We start from the raw sequence: 19,441 nt of genomic DNA, 5'->3' as shown, positions 1-19,441 counted from the left end.
TGTTTGTGTGACAGCTCAAGCAGGTTGTTAAGCAGTTTCTGAAAATATTCAACAGAAACAGATTTTTACTTGTAGCTGACTAGAAACATTGCTAAATATATACCTGTATGAGGTTTTCTAGCATTTTCTGTTGACAAATGCAGGCTTTTAGAAAGCATGCTTGTTGCATAATCCTGTGAAGCCTGGCAGATTTAATTTTCAGTTGAAGGGAAATAGCATAAGCCATTCAGCTTTTCCCCAAATGCTGTGATCTAAAAATCAGGATAACTGCTGAAGGATGCCAAAAGGTCAGGAAAGGTGAGGGAAAAGAAGTAGCCAAAACACATGGCTTAGCAAATAATAGGGTTATGGTGGTGGTACAAAGTTCAGATATGCTTCCCCTCAAATATATGCTTTTTAAAAAATAATGACCTGCTCTTTTTTAATATTTCTGCTGTAATACTTGTCTTACTGCCTGAATAGTTTTTATAGCAGATTTGTGAGACACCCAAATCATCTGTGTGATCTGTTTTGAACTCCATTTTGAGACTATAAACCAAACTATTTTATAGGGCAGTTAATTATTTTGGAACTGATTATCAAAAATCTGTAAAAAAATAAATCTGTAAAACTGTAAATAAGTTTGTTGACATATGAGGTAATTGTAGAGAGTGATAAGCTTTCTTTTGAGCCTTTTTTCCAGAGTAAACAACCCCAGCTCCCCCAGCTGCTCCCCATCAGGATTACGCTCCACACCCTTCAGCAGCTTCATTGCTCTTTGGGAATGCTCCACCTGATGACTGAATGATGGTGTTGTAGGTTATTACCTGTGTAAAAGTATAATTCTTACCTTTCATTATTTGTAGTCATGCAACCTGTGATGACTGAAGCCTTACTGAATTTGTTTTGATGCAAAGATTATCAATATTTCACTGCATTGTTTTTTCAGCCTGCCCTTGGTCCTTATGCTGGTGAAACTGTAAACCTGGAGAGACCTCCCAGTCTACTTTTCCATTTAGGATAGGGGTTTAGCCAAGCATACTTTCAAAGCAGGGGTGATCCTTGAGGGGTTTATACCAGGCAGAGTAGACTTGGTCTGAGCAGGATTTAGTGGCAGATAAGCAATCAGCTGTGGTTTGTTCTGTATTTTTACAGCTTTTGATGAAAGAAACCCCCTTCACATTTACAATTATTATATTATTTTATCTGTTTTCTTTCCAAATATTGAGTTACTGTTGTTTTTGATAGAGTCTTCCTTCTGTCATGGGCTTTGTGAATGAAAGAAAGGAGCCTTTCTACAAGGTTCTTTTTTCTGGTGAAGTTTCAGGACGGATCACTTTGTGGCACATTCCTGATGTTCCTGTGTCAACATTTGATGGTTCTCCAAAAGGTTTGACACTTCTGGCTCCTTACTACCATCTATTTCATTATGTCTTGGAGTCAATTTTCATGAAAATCAAACTTCTCATAAAAAAATTTTTACACCAGAAAGTGATGCTCATTTATTCATTGTATAGTGATTGCTTGAAGTTAGGAAGAGTAGCAGCTGCTGGCTTTCCAACCCTAGACTGCAGAAAGGATAAGTTAAGGGAAGTGATCAAGAGATGAAAGGGTGTACTTTGTTTAGTTTGACTTTTTAAATTTTGTTTTGCATAAATAAAAAAATCCTTTCTTGCCTTACCCTCTAGAGATCCCAATTACAACCATGTGGACTCTTCAGGATAATTTTGATAAACATCATTCCATGTCAGAGGGCATTATTGATCAACTTTGTGGATCTGAAGATGGATTTGGAAGTGCAGTTGTCAGTTCCTCTGTGTACATACCTGGTCTTGATAAGCTTGTATGTGGATGTGACAATGGAAAAATCTTTGTAACGTTAGGTTTAGAAACTGCAAGAGCAAGACTTTTAGAAAACATATCTTTTCTTAAAGGTAAGTTTTAACAATTTGTTCAGATTCATCTCAAACACAGGAGACTTCATAATTCTGGCATCACTTCCAGTGATCCTTGCAAAAATTCTCTGAAAAGTAGGGCTGGCAGTCAGGAATGGAATGAGGAAAATGGAAGGTTATGATGATCTTTCTCCTTCCATAACTGATCTATTAGTACAGCTTAGTACTACCAAGGTGCTTTCCAGTAGTAGGAATCTGGGAATGGCTGTGGGATTGGATAGCCCCTAGAAGTGAGATATGTGGCATGTCACTGTATTGGCAGTTTTCTATTTCATTTGCTCTCTAAAATATCATTCCACTGAATGGAACATAAAGGGTACATCTCAGTAGTGAAGCTCTGAGTGCAGGCCTTTGTTGTCCCTTTTAGGAACAGGTCCAAAATTCTTTGACAACATGTAAAGGCTGGTTATATTTATCCTGACTTTCAGGAAATGTGCTGTAAAATATGGAACTCCTATCCTTAAAGAGCAAAAATAATGTGTCATCTTGTTTCAGATAGTCTACCTTATAAGGTTCTGAATGGTCACAGTAGCAGAGTCACTTGCTTACTTTATCCACATGACAAATCAGTAAGATTTGATCCCAGCTGGCTGTTATCAGGGGGCCAGGATTCTGTTGTGATCTGCTGGGATATATTTACTGGAGGCATCCTACAGCAGTTTGATCTGCAGTCTGCTGCAGTGACAGAGCTCTTGCAATCTCCAGAGCACTACAGGGTAAGTAAAAGCATAGAAAATGATGTCTCAAAAAACCCTCTGTATACCCATCTGTGTGTGTGTATATATTTATATACAAGAGAAAATAAAACACTATCTGGCAGTACTTTAGCCACACTACTTTGTTTAATTTACATTCACTTAATTGTTGTCTTTGAAAGTTGCTTTTAATTGCAGGGAGTTGAGTTTTTGAGTTTGTAACATATTAAATTGAAGCTCTTAACATTCTATTCACCATTTTTATTATCATGATTATTGACTTATATGTCAATCTGATTAAGTTTTTTAAATTTCAGGAGGAGTTACTCAGTGAGGCTAGGAGCTTGAACAGAGTATTTTAATCTTCTCTGTTGGTTCAAAATATATACACTTCATTTTGGTTCCTGACACATCTTTTTGGTCCTTGTTGTGTTATATTTTTGCATTTTATGATATTTAGAATAATTTAAAGTTGTGTTCTAATTAATTAAATTTTGAAGTTAAATTTAGGTGAAAGTGTACTGTACTGAATGTTCTATGTAACTTTTGAACTATGTATTCTGTGGGGCTGGGATTTCCATTTTTCCTCTTACAAAGCCTGCAAAGACAGATTTGATTACTTAGGAATGACTCACAGTTCACTTACATGCCAAAATAAAGTAGGCAAAAAATTGTTTGCAATAACAAAGTTTTTAGTATTTGTAAAGCTCCTTTTCATCTTTTTTTCTGAAAACTGAAGAGGATTTAATGCCTGCCTGGCTTGTGTTTCAGTCTTGTTTAAAGAACTGAATTGGTCTGTGGGGCAATTCCTCTGTGTGTCACCAAAAATTACTTGCAGGAAAGAAAAGTTTTGCAGTATCAGATCCATACAGTATGAAAGGAATTTGTAACTTCATTTTTTTCTTAGAAATACATTACTCTTGGCTTTTTAGACCTGACATAATTTTATATCACATGAACACCAGTTTGGTTTAAGGTAATTTTTTTACTACTTCTAGGAAAACTGCTACTGTATAGCTGGTTATATAATCACTGCTTTGATATGCTAAATAGTGTGAATAAATGCAATTTAAATTATTATAGTTAAAATACTGGGAAAACAAAGGTGAAGGTATGTTTTCCTGTGAGGAAATTAGTTGTATAGCCAGCCTGCTGACAACAAGTTGAAGATGTTGGCTGACATAAAACATAATTTTGTAAAATGAGTATGTTCTGGGAAGAAAACCACTGGAATACTCTTCCTCGGCCTTTTTAAATGATGTTGTTATGAATTATAGTGATTGCCGTGTTGAAACTGGAGTTTTCTGTTTTGCAGTTAAAAGACCAGAGTATAGTGTACTGTGTGTGCAGTGACCACTCAGTAGCAATTCTACACCTCCAGAAGAGACAATGTCTCTTACATGCTAGAAAGCATCTGTTTCCTGTGAAGAAGATAAAATTTGACCCTCTTGAGAACGTGCTAATTGTTGGATGTGAAGACAATTCAGTTTATATTTGGGAAATTGAAACAGGTAATAACGCAAAGGGGTCATCCTATTTGTTTTGATGTTTTGGTCACTTTCCTGAAGGTTTTTCTGTCCCATGGTGTTATTTATAGAAGGCCAAAACATTAGTAGAAATGCTAACACATTGATTATATGAATGGGAGAGTTTCAATGTTTATATAAGCAAGAAAAAAAGAATTTTCTTACAGTTCAAGGTATGCCACTAGTAAAATAGAATGTCTTAAGTCTTATCCTGATAATCAGAAGTTTAGCTGATGTGGCAGTGAATGGAGTAGAATACTCCTGGGAGCTATAAATAAAAATCAAATTTATTAAAAAGACTGTTTTCAGTCTAAACTGTCCCAGGTTGGAGCACAAAGTTATGCTTTCTTCCAAAAATGCATGATCTGAGATCTTTTGATTTAATTGATGATCAGTTAATAGTGGAACATAATTGCAAAGCTCATAACTGTGTAGACAGCAAAACTAAAGGTTAGTGTTTTCAGGTTAAATGGTAGATTCCCAGGTGATTTGAGAATGAAATGCTGATTCATATGGGTAATAAATGTACTTACTTTAGCTTGGACAGACAGGACTGTCAGGTGTTATAATGGTATTAGACACTATGAGTGTCCAGGCAATTCAGATCTGTGTGTCTTGAGAGGAGGGAGGTGCATTGAGTCCAGAGCCACTGAAATGCACAGCATGTTAAAACTGTATCAAAATGCAATTCTACTAACTGACCCCTGAGATCACAATTTATTTTACAGGTTATTTCAAAGTACTATCTACACTGTTTGCTTTAGACAAAACAGGAAAAATCAGAGTATATTTGAACTGTCCCTCCTTTACTCATAAAACCATTGCCTATTTCAAGATTCAAGAGGAAATAACATTGATACCACTGCTCATGCATATTACATATTCAGACAGGGTACAGATGACTAAAAGTGTGTCTTTATGAGTATCAAGGAAGCATGAGTGCCACAGTCACCACCTCACACAGGAAGAGATGCTTTTATTTGCTCTACAGTAGCAATTAACAAATCTTTTTTGCAGTTGCTCCTGTTATACATTGCTGACTAAAAGGTGCCATCTAGGGTCAATACCTGAGAAAGCCTAGTAGGATATACTGTAGCTGCTTTAATGTTGAATTACATCTGTATTGCAGCAGAACCCAAGAGGTCATGGCGTTGATCCTTGAAATTGGCCTGACCTAGATCAAGAGCTATGTAGATACTTCAGTGGCACTCAGGCAGACAAAGCATTGTTCAGATGTGTGACAGAGATGCCACAGCATCACTGAGGTACTTCTGCAGGAGCACAGCGCCTTTCATTAGGATTTCGTCTGTTGGCAAGTAAATGGGCAACCACACATAGTCCCACTTGCCTACACAGTTTCCTCTGAACATGTTCCCTATCTCAGTTAAATAGGATAAAATCTGGGTGGTAGCCTTGTGCTTGAATTCTGTTATGGGAAAGGACATAAGATAGCTTTTATTGCTTCTGCACTCAAAAAGTGTTTATATTTCTTCTGGCTATGCAGCTAGTTTCATGATGTAGGCTTTTCCTCTAAGTTAAAGTCAGTGCAGTGTTGTGCCAGACTCATATATCACTGTTTGCAGTTAAAAACAGGGATCTGAACAGTGTTCCTGTGCAAAAGGTAATGGATAGCTGGGAAAACAGCCAGTCTGTTTAGAATTTCAGGCTGTGGATTAAAAAATTTCTATGAATATTTCAGTATTTACACTGTTGTAGAGTCAGCAATAATTCTGTTGAATTTGACTGGTGACTTTAGGAAAGTTTAGAGACTTAGTACCACTTTGACTCTAGAATGGTTCTTCCATCAGGTAATTAATAGGGTAACCGCTAGAGCAGATGGAAGATTTTGCTATGCATTTCATTGTCCAGTTTCCTGTGACAGAGGTTGACACATTTGTACAGAAAGCATTCCAAAAGACCTAAAAATGTTTGTCTCAACAAGCTTTCATAATGATCACTTTGAGGCAGAAGAAACTTTGTGTCCTAGGTTAAACTCTAAACCAGTGTTACTTTGTATACAACTTTTTACCCTCTTTCCATGAGATTTACAAAGATGGCCTTATTTTATGTGACCACCGGAAGGTTTTCTGGTTGTCTACACATATTCTAAAATAGGATTTCAGCATAGCTTATGCTGAAATGTTAAATACTAGGAGTATAGTTGATGTCAAGTGTAATTTAAGTCTGTATCTCTTCTCCACTGACTACAAGACAAGTGTAAAAAAGGTGGGGGATAAAAAGGAAAAAGATAACTGCCTGTTGCTCTTACAGGTCTAGAATTAGATAAATTTATTTATATCCTTTATTCCCTTGATTTACAGAGCAAAGTGAAGTTATTCTAAGTTTAAATGTTGATATTGCATCTGCCGGTGGGTAGTGATATAGAAAACAACACAGAGGCCATGAAATATCATCTGTGTAGTTTAATGCGTTTTACCTAAATTTTAATATATGGATACGGCAACTTTCCATTACAGTGGAATATCTTTCCATGACAATGAATATTGATCTAATCATACATTTGGAATATTAATATAGTATGTGTACAGGATATTCTCCAAACTTGTGTTCTAGAAGACAAATATGAAAATCAATAACAAATTTTATTCTAATTAAAGTGCAGAATATTTCTTCCAATTTCTTCCAACCCCCTCAATAAGGAAATTAGCTGTTATCTGAATTGCTTTTACATTTTCCTAACCATTTGGTATCTTTGCTTTTTTAGAAAAGTAAATATTATTACAATAAGATACAGTAATAAAAGGATCAAAGGATTTTTGCTTGCTGTGTACAGCATATGGGAATATGTCTACCAAGCTGCCTTTAGATCCAATATGTATTAAGAGTGCGGAATGAATGGGTGGGCTTTAAATAGCAATCTTCCTTGCTCAGAGTTAATAATCTTCATTTTTCAGTGATAAATTGTTTTTCAATTAGTATGAGTTTGAAGTGAATTTATTCCTTGAAGTTCATAATACTTGCAGAATGAATAATTTAGTAATTTCCTGTTACTTTATTTTGCCTTGCAAGCCTTGCTCTGTTTTATTAATGCTATGTTTAGTTTGGGTTTAAAGATAGAATAGCATCACTTAATAAAACTTCAATTTATTGTTCAGTTCTCATGCTACATATTTAGCTTTACACTGGCTATGCTGTGTTTTTTTCACACTCCCCCAGGGAGTGCTAATTTTCAGAGCTATCTTACATGCTACTAGCTCCAACATGAAAAAAAAATTGAAACATATGCCTAAAAATATTTTTATGAGGTCAGATCTCTTGACTAGTCAAAACTAACTCTGCTTACAATCCTTGCTAGAAAAGGTCAAAAATCATCAATAAATGATAGACAATAATTAAATATACAGTATTTTGTTTTATCCACACTGTTCATGTATCACTTTCCCTATTTTTGCTGTACCTAAATCCTTTTCTGAATAGAATACTTTTCCTTGTATTTTGACACGTTTGTTATCACAGTATCTGAGTGCTTAGTAACAATAGTTCTGCCATTTTTATAAGTGCAGAAGTGTTACAGTTGTCTTGGCTTCTTACGTCTGCATCTAAATAAACCAGAAATTCTAAGAATGACAGTTATATACAGAATTACTCTGAGAACACTCTAGCTGGTATGTAGTTTTAAACCCCCTATATTTTGATGTATTGAGTATACCAGAGAGTGTACATAGAAGTACCTGCTACCTCAATTCAGAGGTTTTCTTTGCTATTTCCACCTGTTTTTGCAAATTTAGCATCAGGATGATACTGATGTATTTGTCTCAGGGTTTTCAGTAGAGGTAAGTCTGTTCACTGTAAGGAGATTTTGTCACCGTGTGGAATGGTCTGTATGGACCTCTCATGCTTGAGCAAGCAGGAAAAGCAACAGTGCTTCAAGAAGTGCTGTCACTGTGGTGGGAGCAAGGTGTCAGCTTGCAGGCTCAGTTCACAGAAGGTGAATGTTCAGCTTTGAGTCCATACTTGAAGGCATGAAGTTTTTCTGAAACACTTGTGTTTCGTGACTTTAACACTTTTAAGAATGATTAATGGCTTGAGACACTTCTGCTGAGAAAGAAAAGAAAATCATACCACCTTAAGATAGCTGTCAATCATGGAAAATTTTACCTCAAGTGTTTAAAAGCTACAGAGGTATCAATAAAATAAACCAGCCTTTTAATGAGTTTTCCAGCCCTAATAAAATATGCAGTGTCTAAAATTGGTCAAATCCATCTGTCTGATCATAAAAAACCTTATGAAAAATAGAAGAGAGTTCAGAAATACTCTGAAAGTAATTCTTGTTGTGTTAACACCACATTGATAAGCTTAAATGTTACATAAAACCTCTGCTGCTTCAGAATTGCACCTGCCATAGAGAAAATGAAATTATTCTGCAGATAGTGATATAATGGATCAAGCCGTTGATCATATTGATGATAAAACATGCTGGAAGGTTTTCAAACACTATTTAAAGATATTTTTATGTAGTTATATATGCTCCAATATTTTTATAATTGCTGCCAACAATTATAGACTTCTAAACCTGTAGTAAACAGCAAGTATCACATGAGTTGAAGAATGTGAGGGTCAGCATTTGGGTTGTTTGGCTGGCTTTTTTTTTTTCCTAAGTAGGCCTTTATTTAATACATCTGACAGCTTTTCTCATCCTGCACAGAAATTAGGGATTAAACTGTTTAGAAAGTTAAGGCTTAGATTTCATCAGGTGGCTGTGAGAAAATAAGTTGTATAGTTTTAATGAAACATTGAACTCGGAGTAAATTTGGTCACTACTTTAAGATTTATGCCTAGATAATTGTAGAACCAAGAATAATTGTTTTTTGTGACTTTTTGTCCTTGTAAAATTTCGTGATTTACAGTCTCTCTTGATTTCTTTTTCATTTTCCCTGTCCCTCCATTGTTCTCTTTTTCTCTTCAGGTCATTGGTCAGAATTAGATCTCAGTGGGTGATTGTGGCCTAACTGATAAATCCCATGGTTGTGTTTCATCTGCTGGAGGCCATGATGTAGGGTCAAAGTCATAGCAGTCACTACCTTCTTGTTTCTTTTTTAATGAGTTTTGCATAGCCTCAAGATCTGCAAATCTCAAAATAAGATTTAAAAATGAATATATATGCCTTGTGGAACTTAGCATTTGGGTTTGGGGCCTTTTTTCGTTTGCTTTAATTTGTCAGTCTTAAGGTAAAACTTAACTAATGTTTTGCCTTTTTTTATTGCATCTTATATTTTATATGTGTAAGCCTCAGGTCAGTCTGTAGCTTGTACTTGAATATTTCATAGCTCTCTAAATTTGAGTCATTGTTCAGTAAATACTTATTGATGTAGAATAATAAAAGGTAGTGGAGCTTGGGAAAGTATGTCTCAGGGTAAAAAAAAAGACAGTGTCATCTTCTCCCCAGTTTGCAGAAGCTGAGGATATCACTCTTGCCAGTATACAAGAGTGTACCATTATATTTTTATGTATGCATACACACATGTACGTTTATGTACTTTATGTGTACTTGGTGGAACATGTGTGGGATTTAGCTGTATCTGTTCCTTCCACTTGGCAATTGATCTTTATTCTTAATAAGATTTTTTGCATGTGTGTATATGTATGTACATATATATAGTGTAACTGAAAACTGCTATGATCCAGTGCAGTCACAAGAGTGCATGACAGGGAGGCATTTCATTCCAGACAGTAAGGGACAGAGTCTCATTCCATCTTTCAGTTTGTGATAAATGAGGAAATAGAAACTACTTGCATATCTTCAAAGTTCAGAGCTGGTAACTTCTTCCATTCAGCCCAGTTTAGTACATTTATTATGTCTTAACAATTCATTCAAGGTATTGTTGTCCTTTACTGTTTGCAATAGTTTAGATGGAGTCAGGGAGAGAACAGGGGAGTGTCCTTTCTTTTGGCGTCTTGTGCCTGCATCAGAAATCCTGCTGTAAGGACTGGCTGTGTTGGGGAATTGCTCTTTTTACCCACATATATAAACTAACATTATAAATTACATATCGGTGGTTTTCTTTGTGTTGATGTTCATTGCTTTTTTTCAGCCAAAGGGTATTGACAGTAGTTTGCTAATGCTCTTCTGAAAGTGTGTATTCTGAAGAATGTCAATAACACACAGAGTTGGACATGACCGAAATCTTCCAAACGCACAAATGAGTAAGGAGGGTCTGCAAAGACACATCACAGGGCATCTACATTTTTAATCTCATCCTCAAAGTAAAATAGCTTTTAAAATATTATTAGAGTATTTTAATAGGCTGGATTATGTGTAATCTATCCCATTTCTATTTGCTAGATGGCATTTGCTTTTGTCTTAGTATTGTTTAGAGCATATACTCTTAATGCAATGTTTGTTCCATCTGTTTTGGGCCAATTGGAATGGTAGCACTAGCAATAAGGAGAAATTTTTCAAACAAAGTGCTTGCCAACTGTCTTGGAGCAAGATTGTACTATTGTAAAATTCAAGCATTTTTGTAGCAAGGAACATAACATTTCTGTATGCCTTACTCTACCATCATAGAAGAAAGTGTGTTGGGAGAGGTTTTTTCAGGTGAAATTTGTATTTATAGAGAAGATCTTAACAGAAAATAAACCAACTAATGTTACAGATGGTACTTGGTCTGAATGCTGAGTTTTCTGTTTTGACTACTAGTAAAGAAAAGGATTTGTTCTCAACCATGTGCTGTTTTTAAATACAATCAATTCTGAAATAATTTCTCATTCACAGAGCACTGTTATGCTGTAAGAGTCATCTGAGTTAGTAGGTCACAGCAGCAGTGCAATATTGAGGATTTTCCATACTTTAGCTGTGACAGCAAACGCAGAGCACTGGAGCCTGATTATGTGACAGGTCACGTGATGGCAGTGAATGCCTCATCTCAGGCAGGAAGATTTGTGTGACCTCTCCAGCAAAAATGCATCCTTCAGTATGCAGAACCCAGAGAACTGTGTGGACAGCACTAACACCAAGAGACACAATTTGTAGTACTTGGTCCACAGGAAGAATAAGATGTTGTAGCAGTCTCTAGCCAGTCACATCTGGTGGTCCAGAGCTGCCCAGGAGAGTGAAATACTCCACTCTTGTCTGTTCCTGAGACTTGGTTGCCATGGTCACAGCTTTAGAGAGATAAAGACTTTCTTTTCCTGTATTTTGTATGTATAGTAGGGGGTCATAGCAGTGGTGTTGCTGCTGTGTAGACACCCCTATCTCTTCCTGTTCATCCATTGTTATTTTATGCTCTTCAGTCAAAATCTTTTAGACTTTTTTGTATTTAAATACTTCAGGTTTGAGAGTGAATTTTGTTTCTGTCCTCTTTCTTGTACTCTCATCTACAACCTTTGTGTTTTCTCACTCCTTATTTTTATTTTCTTTTAAGCATATTCCTAACAAATAACAGTTTCTGAACAATAAGCACCCTGCCTCAGTATTATTTTGCCTGTTTGCAGTAGTCAGAAAGTCTTTGTCATATATACAGGTTTCTAAATCCTTTCCCCTCCTCCTCCCTGTTTGGTTCTCAGATGTGTTCAGGCACCACAGAATACAGATCTCTTCCTTTATTTTGTCTCTGCCAACTATTTGCTGTGTAAATGAGTATTTTGGGCTATTCAGAAGAGTAAAGTTAAGCATATAATATAAATAACACTTTCATGATCACACGTTTTCCTATGCACTTTGTGCCATTTTATTGCAGCTCCAGCTGTACACATAAACCTGTATATACAGGTGTTCATAATAGGGAACAGGATTGGGCAGTATATGCAAGAAAGGATGGGGTTTTTTAAAGAAACTAGACATCTTCTGGAAGGTGCTACTTAAAAGGCATTTCAGGTATCTGTTATGAGATATATATAACTGATTTAAAGATGTAACAGGAGTTTTTCAAATTGATTTTAGGGTGTCATAATGTTCTATTACTAAGAAAATAAACTGGTTGTCCAGGGCATTTGCTATTCAGTGTTCCTCTCTATAAATGTGCATTAAAAATCTAAAAAACAAACCAATTGTAAGTTCTCTATGTGAGAAGCCAAGCCCTGTTTCTTGCTTAGTGAAAACCCAGAAGGGCTTTTTTTCACTTGATAATATGTTAATTTTCTCTTCTCCAAACTACTCAAAAATTATATACTTTCAATGGCATTGTTCTGATGCACTTAGAGAAGAGTTTGTTAGCAGCAGAAATGTTCAGTAACCCAACAACCTGTTGGTAGCGTCTCACTTTGCATCTGCTAAGTCTATAATATATAGAAGCGTATCTGTCATCTGTTTGAAATAAGATGTGTGTTAAACATATAAAACATGAATTTGTTTTAATGTACATTGAGAATACCTTTATATTCTCTTCAGGACATTGCCTCCCAAGGTTAAATTCTGTTGTCAGATTTTCTGTACCTTTTACTACTTCTGGTATGTTTCTTTTTCTGTCAACTGAAATTATTTTCTTCAACCAGAAGTTGAAAAATTGGCTTTGAAGCTGTTGCCAGAGAAAAGCTCTGATATATGGAAAATAACCCAAGTCTGTCTGTAGTATTATAGCATTAACTAAATTATATTCTATTATATATCCACTAGATTATCTCACAGAATGGTCTGACTCTGGGGAATGACTGCTGCTGAAGCACTCATATGCATCTGGTGCTACCAAGATGTGTTTGGAAGTTCTGTCTAATACCAAAGACTATACATAGTCAGGTTGTTGAAATTTCATACCATGCCCCCAAAAGTCTTGGATTTATTAAAAACTTACTGTAATTTCTCTTAAAAGGAACATGAGACCTGGTAATTTCACAGAGATATTATGATAGTCTTGAGAACTCCAGCAGTGAATTGCACTGAAAAAAGTGTTACAGAAAACAAGGTTTGATAAATGTGTGTGCATACACGCATACAAATATTCACTGTGTAGTGGATTTGCCACAGAAGGGGATAGAGAAAGCTTTGGCCCCTACACTTAAAAGTAAGAAGAAAAATGATTTATTTGAATTTTGTTCATATTGAACTCTGAATAATCCACATAGTTCTGTGGCATGTTTATAGCTTGAAAGGCTACTTTATATGCATAAAGAAGCCAAAATAATATTAGCTGAGTGACTGTATTATTTCCCAACTTCTTCATTTTGCCAATGCTGTTGTACTTTTAAGAATGTTTGTTCATGTCTGGCGTGAACTGTACAATCATCCCTTGTAGGCATCTATAAACATGGTCTTTGTGTTCCTGGAATGTGTCAGTGCTTGAGAGCTCTCTAGACAGTCTAACTGTGAAGACCTTTTGGGCAACTTACTTTCCTTTCAGTAACCATCCTGCTCTGTAGTGGTCCCTGGCACTGGCTGCAAGTCCTGGGGACGAATTTAAGAAAATGGCACATTAAAAACAATTGGGGCTGATTCTTATTTCTTTCAGTGTAATATTACAGTCATCTGTGGTGTTCAACTGATTTTTATAGGGGGAAAAAATCAGGTGCTCTGTTTTCTTCTGCTCTGAATTCAAAGACTTTGTCATATGAGTAGTAGAGGTGATACTGCAGTGAAAAGAAATGGATGGGTTTCAGAGAAATAATTTCAGATAAAGAGATTTTATACACACATATACACACAAACACTTATTGTATGAGATCCCTCAATCCCAGTCCAATATTTTTAGCAGGTGTTACTGATAGAACTTCAATGTTACACATTTTTTTCTTGTAGCAGTGAAAGGGAAAATTCATGTTGTATTACTTGAGGGTAGAAAGAATTCAAACTTAAGGGAAAAACATTTCATTTTATAGCTGATATTTAATACTTGAAAAACCCTTCAGATGTATTTTATCTCTGATATTTATAGGAAACATGCTATTTCAGCAATTTCTTTTAATTCCTATAGGAAATGTGTAGTATGTAATAGTAGCTCATTTCAAATATATTTAAGCTCAGTTTTGATGTTTTTAATGTTTGTTATAATTAAAATAGTATTACTAAAATTATTGCTAGATAAAATTTTTACTAAAGTAATATAACTGGCTATAACATCTGGAGGATTTAGGTTCCAGACAATCACACAAGTGATGACTTAGTCTCTGAAACATCGCACATATCCCTGATGACTAAGCTACATGTATATTAAGTATAAACCTTCTTTATGTCTGACAATTTTTAGGAATGGAATGAAAAGAAAATTGAGCTATCTCTTGCTATTTGTTATCCAGAACACTAGAGGACAGCACTAAAATATTACATAAATATGTTGTTGTTTGGACTGTTAATGATATAGATGCTCTGGGAGGGGTTTGTGAGGAGAAAACAAATTTGTTTTGAACAGTTTGGGCAGGTGATATTTTTGTGAATGTCTTTGGCTCTCTTTGAAAACTGCATCTCACTCCAAATGTATAAAATATCTGGAGCTGCCTGTGGTCTGATACAAAGTTATTTGCTGCAGTGATTTCTTTAGAAATTAAGCTTCATTTTTTTAATAGTAGTAATAGTGTATAATACATTTTTAATTTTAAAAAGAGGTGTTATTTGCCTCATCTGTAAATATTTTGTGATTTATTTGCTTACATGTAGTGTACTATATTAATACTCAGATAGAGATGTGATAGGATAGCTCATTGAAAAAGTTATGACTTCTGTTGTGTTTTTCTAGGCACACTGGAACGACACGAAACTGGTGACACAGCAAGAGCAATTCTTACTGCCGTTGAAGATTCAGAATACTTAGTGGCAGGTGCTCTGCTTCCTGTGTCTCAGGACTCAAAACGGAACAAGAATTCTGGATACAAACACTCCAGCTCATATAAGCATGGCATGGGCCCTTATCCAGCTCATGCAGAGAAATCTTCAGATAAGGTAAGAGTGAAGAGTAGAGCGTTTTTCAGAGCAATTAGTGGTGATTCCAGTTCTTTACCCTATCACCCACTGATGAGTAAATGGGATGGTGGCTTGGTTTTAAGTTTATAAAGGCCTCTTCTGGCTGGCCCAGTTTTTATGCCTTCAACCCCATTTCATAGATAAATGAGGAAAATTGGCAGAGGACCTTATGCAAGGTCATTAGTAGCTGATCTCAAACGGATTTTCTCAGACCTTATTACCTGTAGTTAGATCCTATTTCCTCATGCCTCTGGCAGTGACAGCACCTGTCAGTAGTACTCTGAGAGCAACTGAATACACCACAATTGTGCCCATTCAAATGATCAGTAGTACTCTGAGAGCAACTGAATATACCTTGTGCCCATTCAAATGTGTATGTCTTGAGAACAAGCATATAGAGATCCCATGCTGTTGGACTTTCTCTTATTGCTCTTCTAATGAGACCACAGATCCCTCTTGTCATTTAGAGATAGTTTTTATTGGGTGTGTTTTTTCTCTTGGCATCATCACAGAATACACTACAAGTGCCTTATGTTTTTATTAGTGTGATTAAATTAGTGCTCATGTGTGGTACTGGGCTGCAAATGGATATGATCATTTTCAGGAAAGATTTTGCCAGGGAGAGACTTGTGTTTAGCTTTATCTAGAAATACTTTCCTACCAAAATCATTAAACCAACTAATTGAGACTGATGGAGAAGATGCGCTCCTTTTTGTTTTGAATAAGTAATAGAAGGAAATAACGTGCTTAAAGGGGTGTTAATGTGATGTTAAAACTGAGAAAATGAGTACTGAGACATCAAATCATGAGAAGATTAAAAATGTAATAGTCACTCTATTTTCTTGTGGCCTAGATAAATCTATACTTTTATCAGTTATTTGTAGATATTTAAAATTTAATGTAGTATTTGCTAATTTTAAAACTGATTATTTTAACTGTCTCTAATTTACTATAATCTCAAATTCAATGAGATGGATATAGGGAAAAAATAGTACAAACTTATTTTCTTAAACCCTCTATATGCATCAGGAGGTAGTATATTCACTGAACCCTTGATTAGAGTGTATCTTAAGAATACAGCTTTTCTGTGGTTTGTTCTTGCTTACCACTTTTTAATTAATGGGTCTTGGGAATTCCGTTCTCTGCAACAATCAGAAGTCATGTCTGCTATTCCTCAAGCCTCAGTGTACATAGAAGGTATTTTATCACAAGTATTGAGAGAAAAAAATACTTTCCCTCAGTCACACATAGAAACAGCCTTCAGAATGGTCTCTGGCCTTTATTGCAGCTTTATTAATTATAGGAGATGAAGTAGCAGGTATTGCAAAACTGATAAAGCTTGATCCAAGTCCTTACTCTGGAATTTTAAGTTTTCTTCATTGTATCATCAAATTTACATATTACATTGAGTTTCTAATGATTGTAGTTTAACTCTTAATTTTTTTTTGACCTTTTACTAACCTTAGTCTGATTTCTAAAGTTCTTTTTGATCTCATTTTCTGAAAAGTCTTATTAGCGTGTAATCCTGCTGAGCATGTTGTGGGGCAGATGGTGCACTAGTTGGCCATTGACACAGAATCTGATCTCCCTGTTAGTTTGTTAAAAGGAATAGTTTCTTCTTGCCTTCTTAAATAGGAACAAAAGAAAAAAGTTTTGGTAGTTCTTTGGTAAGTAGTTTTAGGTATGTCTATTAAATTGAAAATTGCATGGATTTAACAAGGTGGGAGGAATGAAAAGATGCTGATTATGGAATATGGGAAAAGAGTTTTTTGTAGACTTTAAAATGTGGAGTTTAACATGCTTTGCGAATTATGATCTTAAATTGGGAGAAATATCACAACAGGAAACTGTGGAAATGTAGTAATTTGTAGTGCTTTTTTTGATTTGATATACATCTTGTCTGCTCTGATTTAGCAAAATAATATTCTATCGTTGTGTTTAAATATTTCTTCTTAGTTGCCTTGTCCAAATGCAAACTTATTAAGAATACTATTGACGTCTCTTAGAATTTTTATGTCAAAATCTCTTTTTTTTGTTTCATGTTCTTTTTTGTCACTACAGACCTGTTAGGTTTGTCTAAATTCATAATAAATTAGGTTTTGTGTTTGGGAAAGCAATTTTCTTTCATCAAGCGTGTGTCATCCAGTACATTCAGAGATTCTTCCCACTTGCATCGGCATTGGAGAGGGTTCTGTAGATTGCTGTGGGAGATGTTGGAGCCTAAATGTATTTAGTGTAGCTGAACCAGGAAAAAACATAACAATGGAAGTCCCCTTAGTGCTATTGCAGAAGCCCAGTGCTGGCTACACAAAAGGAGCGTGGAACTCTGCAGCTTTTTTAGCACTGGTCTGTTATTGCTAAATTGAAGGCTTGTTATGAAGTCTGGTTTTTTTCTTAAGTTTTGTGTAGAAAATATTTTATTAGGTTTTACAAAAAGGGCTCTATTGAGTCTTTTACATCATTGTATTTTAGCATATTGAAATAGTCTAGAAATTCAGATCCCATTTAATTAGTGACTGGACTGTGGCTATCAGACTTCAATGTTCCATCCCCTATTAATTAAAGCATATAACTACTACACACGTAAAAATATCAAAAAACTTTCAGATTATCAGAGGGTTTTAATATAGAATGAGTGTTTTGTTATCAAATTCCTTCTTTGGCAAATTGTGTATTAGAAATTTAACAACATACTAAATTTTTAATAACTTTTCTGTCAAAAAAACTTATCATCAATTTTAGTATATATTAAGGAACTCAATTTCAGAAGATGTATCTGACAGGAAAAATGAGTGGCTATTCTGTCCTGTTGGTATTGTAAATGACTGATCCTTTTGTACAATGAGTGATCCACATGAAGATTGCAAGTAAAATTCAGCATTTGTTCTTGCCATGTTTAAATAGTTTTACCCTTCCTATTATAGTTAAGATGAAAGAATGTTTTCAAAATAATGGTCTCTTTCCTCCATTCTAAAAAAAGATAAATATCCTCACATAGTAATCCAGCTCCAAAGGCTTTCTTTCAAAACTTTTGCCATCATGTAAATCATGGATACAAAAGCAGAATGTTTTGATTTCATGGTGTTTTGACCATTTTAATTCTTTTATTGTGCTGCACGTGCCAGTGGGAGTACCAATAACAGATGACTGTGACAAATGCAGTTAACACAAGATCCATATTAATGTTGTCAAATCCCCTTGATATATTTAAACAGATTTTAATTATTTTTAATGCCAAAAGACCCAAAATATATAGCTTTATAGTTCTTCAAGGAAGCTTTACTTAATATGTGAATGTAAAACCTCTCATAAAAATGAAACTTTTATATTGGCCTTAGTCATTGACATAGGGTATTCATCAAGTCAGCAATTTGTGTGGCAAAGTGCCATTTGAATAGTGTATTGTTAGAATACTTATGGTCCACTTGACAAGGGCTCTTGCTGTAAATAGTGCAATTTGACTCCAGCTGTTAAAGAGTGGCTTTGACAGCAGCCAAATAGAATGGAGATGCTTTACTGCACCGCAGAAAAATCAATATTGGGTTCTTGTTCATAGTAACCTGTTTTCTCTTTTTTTTTTTTTGCAGATTTATACAAGACTATCTAGAGTTCATTTGTGAAAGTTTAAATATTATTTTGAAAGTGAGGCTGTTTTATTTCCAGGTTAATGTTGGTGGTGAATGATGCCTGTGTTTAGTTAAAAAGTAAAAGGCAGTGCTTTGGGGATATACATAAACAATGTGATGATGCAGCATTATTCCAACTCTATTTATAGGGGTAGATGTTAGGATGTGGGCGCATAAGTTGTGTAACTAATGACAAAAAATGTTCTTTCCTTCCTCTGTGTTTTTTTTCTTTTTGTAGTGCTACTGTAGAATCCCTGTCAATTTTCTAAGTATAGGGTTTTTTTAAAGCAGGTTTCTTTGTTGCTCTCCCTGTAACAACCCCCACAGATGTTGACAATCTGTAGTGCCATTGTAGATTTTCCTGAAGCATGGTCTTGCTAGTGCTGAACAGTTTTCCAGCAGTATTCAGTGACACGAGGTTGCTATGATACCCAGCCAGTAGCAATAGGTATTGAATCACTGCTCTTAATTACAATAGAATACACACTAGACTGTGCTCATGGTGTTCATATGGAACTAGCTCTCATTATAGCTTTAAGTCATAGTCCTGCTTGAAAATTGAAGCTCTGTGAAAAACTGATTAAAAAAAAAAGAATTGAAATGCTCCAGTGCATCATATGAAGATTTCATTGATGCACATAAAAAGCTGGATGTGTCTGGGAATTGTTTTCCTGATGTTCCAGAAACTCTTCATGTTGGAAAGTTTCCTACCTTTTCAGCTTCAATATTTTGGATATAAGCCTGTGTTTATCATGCACTAACATTTCTAGTGATTTCAGTAATCAGAATGGTCTGGGTAAAAACACTGGAG

General features: G+C 35.3%; 1 protein-coding gene across 1 annotated transcript in view; it reads left to right on the top strand.

Moving 5' to 3' along the window:
- WDR72 (WD repeat domain 72) overlaps positions 1-19,441 on the top strand; it is a 91,115-nt gene that overhangs the window by 12,252 nt on the left and 59,422 nt on the right. The window contains exons 9-13 of the mRNA XM_031055953.1: positions 1,228-1,369; positions 1,668-1,917; positions 2,434-2,650; positions 3,945-4,140; positions 14,781-14,983. Coding sequence (XP_030911813.1) covers positions 1,228-1,369; positions 1,668-1,917; positions 2,434-2,650; positions 3,945-4,140; positions 14,781-14,983 — 1,008 coding nt within the window. The remainder of the gene's footprint in view (positions 1-1,227; positions 1,370-1,667; positions 1,918-2,433; positions 2,651-3,944; positions 4,141-14,780; positions 14,984-19,441) is intronic.

Source organism: Geospiza fortis, unplaced genomic scaffold (genome assembly GCF_000277835.1).
Source record: "Geospiza fortis unplaced genomic scaffold, GeoFor_1.0 scaffold171, whole genome shotgun sequence".
Taxonomy (NCBI): domain Eukaryota; kingdom Metazoa; phylum Chordata; class Aves; order Passeriformes; family Thraupidae; genus Geospiza; species Geospiza fortis.
The sequence above is the reverse complement of the archived record's forward strand: the minus strand, read 5'-3'. Positions and strand labels throughout refer to the sequence as shown.